The 11,417-nt window shown below is 48.2% G+C and overlaps 1 protein-coding gene across 1 annotated transcript in view; it reads left to right on the top strand.

Annotated features, from left to right (window-relative positions):
• The first annotated feature begins 269 nt into the window (after positions 1-269).
• LOC115326985 overlaps positions 270-11,417 on the top strand; it is an 87,934-nt gene continuing 76,786 nt past the window's right edge. The window contains exon 1 of the mRNA XM_042291305.1: positions 270-315. Within this exon, the coding sequence (XP_042147239.1) occupies positions 270-315 (46 nt within the window). The remainder of the gene's footprint in view (positions 316-11,417) is intronic.

Raw genomic sequence — 11,417 nt, 5'->3', positions numbered from 1 at the left:
GAAATATACTTTCATTAATGCATAACTAATTCAGTTTACTCTTATGGCAATTTTTAAATAGCTGGAATATTTATCAAGAAAAAAGACAAACACTTTTTTTATGACGTACGTATATTCTGTTTTCTTTCTACTGCAGTCGACATGTTGCTTCTTTGTTGAAACAATATTTTACCCATTTGAGGCTTGGCAGTTCACTCTAAAGGTCGGCAATAAAGTGTGAGGGAAACAATAGTCAGTCGTCTTTGCGGATTCGAAAGCTTTTACCCAAGATGAAATCCTGGGTTCTGTTCATGGCTCTGGCAGGCACTATAGTCGGTAAGTCAAGAGCTTGTCTTTGAGTAAAATGTAAATACGCTCATCAAGTCCTCTCTACTTTAAACTCTTAAATTAATTTCTTATAATACCTGCGCGAGGCAGTTAACACTTACAACGGACCATTGTTCTTCGTTTTTTTCGGTACTGACGAGCCTAAACAGTTACCGTCTCGGATCATGCTACGAATAAAATTTTCTACGGTTATAGGACTTTAGATGTGGGTTTCAGGAAACGCTAACAAACTCTATCTTTATAATATCTGTCGGTATCGGAAACGTAGTGTTAAATTGTGCGTTTTGCTTTACTAGCCCTAATGAACAGCTTGGTGAACATTATGGCTCTTTTAATGCGAAAGCATTAAATGGCTCATAAGGCGATCCGGCGTTATTTGAATTGAAGCCGGCTTTATCGTTGTCTGAAGCAGCGATAAACGACACCTAAATTGCCCTGAATGAAACCGCACCTAAATTCTTATTGGATGCGGCGCGTCATGTGGCTTCATATCAACGGCATCATCGTTGCTAAAGGGTCAGCCTAACTGCTGGTGGCGCAGCGCAAAAAGTAAAAATAGTCAAAACAAAGAAAAATAACGGATTTGAAATGAAAATTTTGTATATTTCGGTCTGGGTGGGAATCAAAAACGGGCTTATGGGGTGTCAGACGAGCGCGCTTCCCCGACGCCAGGACGGCTCCGCGCTTCCGGCTGACTAAATCTGTGCCCAGTGCGTGTGTTATGCTTTCGCCTTCCCGCATGTAAGCATTCTTATAGCGAGTTCGTTTCACACGCACTGGCACCGTTCGAGATCTCTCCCAGAGTGCATCTCACTGGCGGAGTGTCGCACGTAGAACTGTCCTCAAATAAACTTGCGGAATGCACCGAGTGCAGAAGACTGAAGCGGCCGCCATCTATGTTGTAGAAAGAGTTCCGACCTCAAACCGAAACAAGCGCATTTCTGTTCGGCATGATGGCTGGGAATGCGAGAGTGCAGTCCCTACGCACGTTTTTTTATAAACTTTGGCCGCTGCAACGTGTAGTTTTTATTGGCGATGACTTCAAGCAACTCGGCTGTCGTAGAGATATTTACAGATAGCGTAAATTTTCGCAATCGACTGACTACAATGCAGCTGGTGTTTACACTGGAGAAAACTGATGATGCTGTCCGCGCATTAGATTGATCCTTTTGAGCATGTTATTACCCATAAACCACTGAAAAGACTGTTGGGATGTCCAGCAAAACGTTTCGTGGGACTCTCGATTTCGATCGTAGTTGCAGGTAGATCAAATTTCAGCCATGGTGTCGGCGTCGAGAACCGGAGCTTCCTCAAACAAAAAACGACGGGGAAAGATAGCTGACGTAGGTAAATGCTTAACATGGTGATGTTGCCTAAGCCTCAGTTAAAGTCACTAGGTTTAGCTTTGTCGGAAGCTTATTGAACCCTCACAGGTTTCTGCTGGTGGATCATTGACGAAAAATGTTCCATTTTTCACCCGCACACGGATGGTGATAAAGATATCGGGGGCAGCTGATGTGTTTGTTCTGGGCATTTCTTTACACACTGGTATATTTCAGCGCCTCTATGGCAACAAAGCGACTAGAAACTTTCAAATAAAGCACGGGTTGTCAATTGCTTTCTTCATAAAATAGCAGACGCTCAACATTCAAGCTCTCGTTTGATTCCGTTGCCCGCGGGATACGATTTCTATCAGAAAATAAACTCTTTATCTTTTCGGTTCCGCTGTACGAAAGAGACATCGTAGCAGACGATCATTTGTCATCTGCTCCCGCTCCTCGCCAGAACGGGGCATGACAGGATTCCTTTTCAGCGCACGCTCGATTTTCTCGGTGCAGAAAGCGCATACACGCGTGGGGTGCCGGCGGTGCAACGGAATCGGAGATTGCAACAACTCGTGGAGTGCCGGCCGAAACGAACCCGCTTCGCGCTGCGAATGGGCACGTGTGGGCACAATTTCCCACTTGCACCCACTTGTGCACGCACAACTACAGTTCAAGCCTAACACCAAATTTCTTCAAGCCCCGTCCAATACCGTTTGCTACGCGAATGGCAGTAGAGAAAGACTTAGCCACGTAAGTCAAGAACAACGTTCTCATACCTATGGACTTCTCGCAGTGGGCAACTCCGATTGCGGTCGTCCCAAAGTCGGATGGATCAATTCGAGTCTGTGGTGACTTCACTGTCGTCATGAACCCTCAGCTCGACATAACCCAGTACCCACTGCCACGTTCAGAATAACTTTCCACTAAACTAAATGAATTCAACAAATTCACGAAGCTGGACTTCTGAGAAGCGTATCTCCAGCTGGAACTCGATGAAGAGGCAAGAATGGCTCTCGTGGTAAACACGCACAAAGGTCTATTCCAATTGAACCAGATGCCCTTTGGAGCCGCCTCCGCCCAGCAGTGTTCCAGCGCACGGTGGACCAGGTAAATACATGGCTCGACGGCCATGCAATTATCTGGTTACCTCAATAATATCAGCGCCACTGGGGGAGATACTCCTGAAAACCTCCGGAATCTTCAACAAGTGCTCCAGCGGCTATAGGTATACGACTTCACGCTCAAAAGGCGAAAATGCGCTTCTCTTCAAGAAAAGGTCGGGCACCTCGGGCAAGTCGTTTCCACCGACAGCTTCACGCCTTCCATGAAAAGATCTCGGATATCCTTAATATACCAGAGCCCAAGAACATCAGCCATATAAAATCTCTCCTCGGCATGGTGCAGCATTACAGCAAGTTCCTTCCAAACCTTGCTGACGAATGTGCGTCACTGAACAAGTTATTGAGTAAAGACACCACCTTGCGATGGAGCTCCGAGTGCGTAGATGTGTTTGAAAACATCAAAGAACAACTGACGGCTACGGAGGCCTTAGTTCACTTCAACCCTAATCTGTCAATTTACCTTGCGGCGGATGCATCGTCCAAAGGCATGGGCGCGGTGATATACCACGAGATCAGTGGCAAGGAACATTCCATTGCACATGCTTCAAAGACACTGAATTCATCAGTTTGTGCTTATGCACTAATGGAGAAGAAAGTACTTGCCATCATTTTTGGAGTCTGTAAGTTTTACAAGAACTTTTGAAGACGCAAATTTTTGCTTTATACTGACCCCAAACCTCTGAAGACCACCTTGGCCCCATCAAAAGAATACCCGTGACATCGGCGAACAGACTCCAGCGTTGGGCCCTCATTCTAATTAACTACAGCTACACCATTGAGTACGTGCCAATGGCAAAGTTCGGAAACGCTGATGGGTTTTCGCGTTTCGCACAAGGTCCCGACGAGGAATTCGACAAAGAAATGGCAAGCGGAGTTTTCACCATCTCCTGTGATACCCAACATCTCTTTGCGCTTGACACCCAGAGTTTCTCTACGCTACCAGTGAAGGCAAAAGACGTCGCCACGGAAACTGCGTCAGATCCTGTCCTCTCCCGACTACAACCGTGCATCAGTGAGGGCTGGCCAGAAAAGGTGACGGACTCTGACCTCACGACATTCCATATACAGAAATCGGAATTATCCATCCTCAACGGTTGCATCCTATGGAATTCGCGAACCGTAGTTCAACGCAAATTCCAGCACCAAGTAATACACCTTACTTATGAAGGACACGTGAGGCAAACAAAAATAAAGATGTGGTTAGGGTCGTACGCCTGTTGGCCACACATCGACAGAGGCATTGAGCACACGACGCAGCAATGCGAGCCCTGCAGCAGTGTTTGGGATAACAAACCACGCGTTTCTCTTCACTGCTGGGAAGCTCCTGAAATCCCGTGGCAGAAACTTCATGCTGACTTTGCGCAGATAGATCAGCAGAGCTATCTTATTGTCATAGATGCTGTTTAGCAAATGGCCCGAGGTTATGCCGATGAAATCCATAACAGTGGCAGATACCATCGTTGCTTTGCCGGGAATGTTCTCTCGTCAAGGCCTGCCACAACAACTTGTCGCCGATGATGGGCGACAGTTCATCAGCTCGGTATTTAAAGAATTCGTGGACAGCGGCAGTGTTTCTCATCTGTTTACTCCGCCGTATACCCCAAGTTCAATGGACAAGCGGATACTTTTGCGAAGGCATTGAGGACTGCTCTTCGACGTTTCTTCAGAAGAGAGAGGAAGGCAGCCATCCGAGACTTCTTGCCCAAGTACAGGATCACTTACCACACCTCAATGGGAGAACCCCCTATCACCTGCTCACGAGCCGGCCCTACCGGACGGTTCTTCGACTTATTGAAGATTTCCAAAGTGCGGACTCAGGCCAAAATGACAAAGACGAGGGAACTGTTACGCTCACAAGAAGCAGAAAGCGTGCGTAAAACATCCTCTCCACAAACAACACTGGATAAAAGATGTCACAAAAAATGGGCAACGTCATTATGAAGTTTCAGATGAAGATAACAAAACCCGTCGGGTCCATTCAGATCACCTGAAACCAAGGTTGACCCATTGCCGCGAGCGCAGCTGACCAAGTAGGCGGTGCGCCCGTGATTTAACGGTTATCGCGCTTGCCTTCTACGCGGAAGGCCAGCGTTCAACTCCTGGTCGCGACATGCTTTTTATTTATTGTTCCAATTTACTCTTCTCGGAAATTCGAGAACTCTGTTGAATGTTTGAGGTCAGTATGGTTCAATGCGCCAACCTTCCACGGTCGATTGTTCGAGAAGTCCACGCGTGTACAAAAAGGGCTCCGCGTGGCAAGCCGCAGTCAGTTTCGCCCCAGCGTTCGACTCTGCTGCTACGCCGACTTCGACGCCCGCGATGCTCTGGTATGATCTTTTGTACCCATTTATTTTTGGCACAAGTTCGCCACAATAAACGTTTATTTCTTCCTGTTCATTTATTGTTTTTTTGGCCACCACGCGTGACATTTTGGTGGAGGTGCGGGGTAACCGCATGCCCATGCAGCGCTCCCCTCCGAGTTCCCGCAGTGCAAGTCCGAACACAAGCCCCCAAGAACCCAACGAAGACCAGACCGAGATCCGATTAAGTCGCCGGAACCTTGGCCTACCCCCGGAGTTAGGACCCTTGCCACCCAGGGCCAGAAAAAACAAGGAGGACGACGATGGCCAACCAGTCGGAGACCCCGGCCGCTCCAGCCGTCGTATACCTGCCCGTCGTACCGCGGACGGCTCTCCACTCCACGGCGAGCACTAGAAAGACGTCGAATACTAGGTTGACCAGTATGAACGCGTTGCCCGCCACAATTTCTGGACCGGAAAGCAGCGCCTGCACAACGTCGATTTTTCGCTTGAGGGTACCGCCAAGCACTGGTACGAGAATCATGAGTCCTCTTTGACGTCGTGGGACATGTTCAAGACCGATCTCACGGCTACGTTCAGCAACCACCACCGCCGAGAGAGAGCCGAGGACCTACTGCATACCAGAACCCAGGGCCCCAACAGGAGCGTCACCGGCTTCGTAGAGGACGTCCTGCGCCTGAGTGCCCGCGCCGACCCTCGGGCTACCGAAGAGAAGCTACGAATTCTCATGCGCGGGGTGAGAGACGACATTTTCGGAGGCCTCGTCCGCAACCCGCCGGCAACCGTCGACGCCTTCGTCACCGAGGCAACAAATATCGAGCGCGCCCTCCAAGCGCGCGCTTTCCAAAACTACCGGCATCCAAGCGTCACTGCAACCGCTCTGCTTAGCGGCGAAAACGCTCCAGGTAAGGACATCCGCGAAATCAACCGGGAGGTCGTCCGGGAGGAAATCCGCCGGTTGCTGCCAGCCGCGAACCGACCAGCGACGCTCTCCATCGCCGAGGTTGTGCGGGAAGAAGTTCAGAGAGTCATCCAACCAGAGGCTCTCGTCGCCGCGGCAGTCACCAAGGAGCCCACGTTGAATTATGCCGCATTGGCCCGACGGCCACCGCCTCCTCCTCGCACCTATGTCGCGCCGCCCCGACGTCAGTCTCCTACGCCGCAACACGACAGACGCCACGACGACCAGGTCCAATACACCTGCCAGCAGCCCCGCGTACCTCGGAAGACCGACGTGTAGCGAACGCCCGAACGACGCCCTCTGTGTTTCCACTGCGGAGAAGCAGACCACACCTACCGCCGATGCCCATACCTACGACTTGGGCTGCGCGGGTTCTACCCGAACGACCCGCGCTCCAGTTATGGTGAACAACCTCGGGAAATCGACGAGTACCTGCGACGACCTCAGTTTCCCGAGCGTGCGTCCCGCCGAGAGTTCCGGTCACCATCGCCACGACGGCCAGCTTCGCCAATGCACCGACCCCGACGCTTAAAGCCTGTCGCCCCTCGCTCCTCGCCAGGGAAACTAGGCGCGGCAACCCCTGGAGGTGGAGTTGCCGAAGATGACCGACGCCAAGATCCTCCCCGAATGTCAAAGGGCCTCCACTCAAACACCACCAGAGACCGAAACGACGCTCCTGCAATGGTGAAGAATAACCTACACGTCGTTATCGACGGCCACGACGCGTCGGCGCTCGTCGACACTGGAGCAGACTACCCCGTCCTGAGTGGGAGGCTCTCCCAACGCCTTCGGAATTTGACGACGCCGTGGGATGGCCCACAGATGCGGACCGCCGGTGGGCACCTAATCACACCAGTCGGGATTTGCACTGCTCGCGTCGAGATCCACGGTGAGACGTGCTCTGTCAAGTTCATCGTTCTGTTAGATTGCTCGAGAGACGTTATTCTAGGAATGGACTTTCTTTGCGAGTACGGCGCCGTCATCGACCTCGGAGAAAACCGGCTGACGCTACGAAAACCTGCGCCAGCGCAGGAGGAACCCAAAGTGACGTCATCCACGGTCCGAGTCCTCGCAAATCACGTGAACTTCCCGCCGCGGTCCAGTGTTTTCGTACCCACCGGGATCGACGGGGCTTTCTGTGGCGACGTTCTGCTCGAGGGAAGCCTCCAGTTGCTTCTAGGAAGAGGGATCGGCGTCGCAAGACGCATCGCGGAGCTCCAAGACGGACAAACTGTTGCACTCGCAACAAACTTCCGACAGGAGGCTCAGCCCCCTACGAAAGGCACCGCCGTTGGTCACGCCGAGGAACTCATGGACTCAGCCGCAATCACCGGAATAGCAGAAGACATCTCTTCGGGGCCACACGAGACAACGCCGCATTCGCAGTTTGACATCGATCCAGTCCTGCCTACCCCACAACGACGGCAACTCAGTGACCTTTTCGCCGAGTTCAGTGAGTGCTTCTCCACGTCGTCAAAGGTGCGCCACACGACGGTTGCGAAACATCGAATTATTACTGATGACGACGCACTCTCTGCTCATTGGTCGCCGTATCGTGCATCTGTGAAAGAGAGGGAAGTCATCCAGAAGCAGGTCCAAGAAATGCTCAACGACGACATCGTCCAGCCCTCAAAGAGTCCCTGGGCTTCACCTGTAGTCCTGGTGAAAAAGAAAAACGGGACTCTTTGGTTCTGCGTGGACTATCGTCGACTAAACGCCGTAACTAAGAAGGACGTCTACCCGCTGCCACGCATCGACGACACTCTGGACCGGCTGCGCCAGGCCCGATTCTTATCGTCGATGGACCTGAAGAGTGGGAACTGCCAGATCGAGGTCGACGAACGGGATCGTGAGAAGACTGCTTCGTCACGCCGGACGGACTGTACGAATTTAAAGTGATGCCGTTTGGACTGTGCACAGCACCGGCGACGTTCCAGCGCGTAATGGACACCGTTCTTTCCGGCCTGAAATGAAAAACCCGCCTCGTGTATCTCGACGACGTCGTGGTATTCGCAAGCGACTTCGGCGAGCACCTGAGACGTTTGCGAGCCGTGCTGCAGGCTATCCAGGATGCTGGACTGACACTAAAGCCGTCCAAATGTCGGTTCGCTTACGGCGAGCTCAAATGCTTGGGTCATATCCTGAGCGCTCAGGGTGTATGCGCTGATCCTGCAAAGACATCCGCTGCTGCTAAATTCCCGAAGCCATAAGACAAGAAAGCGGTAAGAAGATTTCTTGGGCTGTGCGCATACTACAGACCAGGGATGGGTAGTATTTCAAATACAAGTATTTAAAATATGTATTTCAATTACTTTGTGTATTTTGCATTTGTATTTAATTACAAATTGGGCAATGTATTTGACGTGTGTATTTAAATACTAAAACGTGGGTATTTCAAATACAATTGTAATTAAATACAATTTTGTGGGCGAAAATACATTTCTCAAATTTATTGTCTTTGTCCAGAGCAGGAAGAAAACTACGTTCTGCGCCGAATGCAGTGTCCCTCAATCAAGCGCAAGCGTTTAGTGACTTTGTGATTACGGTGCTAGTCCAGGGCAAGAATAGTGACGAAATCAACGTTCACAGGCAGACTGGTTAAATATAAGTGCCTGTAACAACTTGTGATGCTTTCCAGCCTTAATTCCCACCATATTTTTGCCTGGAACATTCTAAATGCGCGGGTCGTCCAGATTTTCGTAACTGGTGCGAGTTGCAACAATAAAAACTAGACGGTGGTTTTAAAAGCGCAAAAGACTGAGAAGAGAAGGAGGGGACAGGACAGAGCGCTTACTTACGACTGTCAAATTTACTAGAGCATCTAGAGAACGATAAGGTGGAAGTGAAAAAAGAAAAGGAAGAAAAGAAAGATGAAATTAAAGTCACTGCAACCCCTTCCCTTGGCCATAGATCCAGGCTTGTAAGCCACCGATCTCAGCCCCATTCTCCCTCCCCCAAAGGCCAATAAACGCTTTCTGAACTGAACTGCTGCTACAAAGAACATATTTAGTTTTATTAATCGAAATAAAAATTATTTTAACTTCAGCTAAAGGCAAAATAATTGTCACGTAAAAACTGTCTATACTGCAAAAAGAAAAATAAAAGGAAAAAAAATGAAATAGAAGAAAAAAAACAAAAGTAGAAGAAAAAAAATGAAGAAAAAATGCGCTGAGCAAACGACTAAAAAGTTTTCAGGTAAAACACCGCTAGAACTGAAGTTCCTTTTGTGTTTCAGGTCTTCAGGAGAAACACCGAAGGAACTGAAGTTCTTTTTGTGTTAGGATCACTGATGGCGCGCTTATACACTTGTCGCCACTGGTGAGGATGACTTGAGCCTCGTACAGTTCTCTGGTGTTTTTGTCACGGAACCGCTGTAGAACTTTGGTGTACTTGAATGCTGGGGAGCATTTGTAGTTTCTGACATGCACCGCAAGATGTCCCGATGGTGCTGATTTTAACGTTTGGGCATGTTCTCTTAATCTGGTATTAATACATCACCCCGACTGACCTACATACACTTTGCCGCAAGTAAACGCTATTTGATATACCACTCCAGTTTGCCATTCTACATACTTGAGTCGATGTTTAACACTGCACTCTGCCTGTTGATGCTGTTGGCAATTGATCTGAGGGCAGAGCCTTTTTAGTTTGTCCGGAGCTGAAAGCACGACTTGGACTTGAAACTTCGCGGCTGTTCTCTTCAAGTGGTGGGACCAGCGGTGTATATATGGCAGAACAGTCGGTGGGTGTTGCTTGCGTTTTTCAGTGTCACGTTTTTTATTTGAGGTCATCAATGATTCGGCGGCGTCATATATTATGGAATTCAGATATTTCGACGCTTTCAGTCTTTGTACTTGAGCATTGAAGCTTTCCCCCACTGGATGTATGCAAGATTTTTTAAGAGCTGTATTCAGGCAATTTTTTGCAATTCCTCTTTTAATAATTTTGGAAAATCTTGCATACATTCAGCGGGGGAAAGCTTCGATGCTCAAGTAAAAAGACTGAAAGCGTCGGGATATCCGAATTCCATAATATATGACGTCGCCAAATCCTTGATGACCTCAAATAAAAAACGTGACACTGAAAAACGCAAGAAACACCGTGCCATATATACACCGCTTGTCCCACAACTTGAAGAGAACAGCCACGAAGTCTCAAGTCCAAGTCGTGCTTTCAGCTCCGGAAAAACTAAAAAGGCTCTGCCCTAAGATCAATTGCCAACAGCATCAACAGGCAGAGTGCAGTGTTAAACATCGACTCAAGTATGTAAAATGTCAAAGTGGAGTGGTATATCAAATAGCGTTTACTTGCACAAAGTGTATGTAGGTCAGTCGGGGCGATGTATTAATACCAGATTATGAGAACATGCCCAAACGTTAAAATCAGCACCATCGGGACATCTTGCGGTGCATGTCAGAAACTGCAAATGCTCGCCAACATTCAACTACACCAAAGTTTTAAAGCTGTTCCGTGACAAAAACACCAGAGAACTGTACGACGCTCAAGTCATCCTCACCAGGGGCGACAAGTGTATAAGCGCGCCATCAGTGATCCTAACACAAAAAGAACTTCAGTTCCTTTGGTGTTTCCCCTGAAGACCTGAAACACAAAAGGAACTTCAGTTCTAGCGGTGTTTTACCTGAAGACTTTTTAGTGTTTGCTCAGCGTATTTTTTTCTTCTTTTGTTTTTTCTTCTATTTCATTTTTTTTCTTTTTATTTTTTCTCTTTGTAGTATAGACAGTTTTTTACGTGACAATTATTTTGCCTTTAGCTGAAGTTAAAATAATTTTTATTTCGATTTATAAAACTAAATATGTTCTTTGTAGCAGCAATGACTTTAATTTCATCTTTCTTTTCTTCCTTTTCTTTTTTCACTTCCACCTTGTCGTTCTCTAGATGCTCTATTAAATTTGGCAGTTGTAAGTAAGCGCTCTGTCCTGTCCCCTCCTTCTCTTCTCAGTCTTTTGCGCTTTTAAAACCACCGTCTAGATGTTCAACCAACTAGCCCCCCAATTAATTCTGATGCAACAATAACAAATTCTCTAGCTAGTGCTGCGCGTCTTGGTCGTCTCGGTGCTTTGCTGGTCTATACCAAAATGTAATCGACAAAAAAAAAGCTCCTTGAAGCTCTGTACTTTTTTCACCTATTACGTCCAAGCTGATTACATTTTTTTGTGATTATATTTCTATTACGTTACTAGAGCCTCGCACACTAACTCCCGAGTGTGTGATGCAAAATTAAAATGAGATACCCGGAAACCCGTTGCAGGTGCCCTGAAGTCGCTGACGCAAATTTTGAGGAATGTATTTGGAAGAGTATTTGGAGGATACCAAATACATTTGGTTGTATTTGTGTCTTAT

Source organism: Ixodes scapularis, unplaced genomic scaffold, assembly GCF_016920785.2.
Source record: "Ixodes scapularis isolate PalLabHiFi unplaced genomic scaffold, ASM1692078v2 PGA_scaffold2__306_contigs__length_199485367, whole genome shotgun sequence".
NCBI lineage: Eukaryota > Metazoa > Arthropoda > Arachnida > Ixodida > Ixodidae > Ixodes > Ixodes scapularis.
Note: the sequence above shows the minus strand (reverse complement) of the source record. Positions and strands in the feature narration are given on the sequence as shown.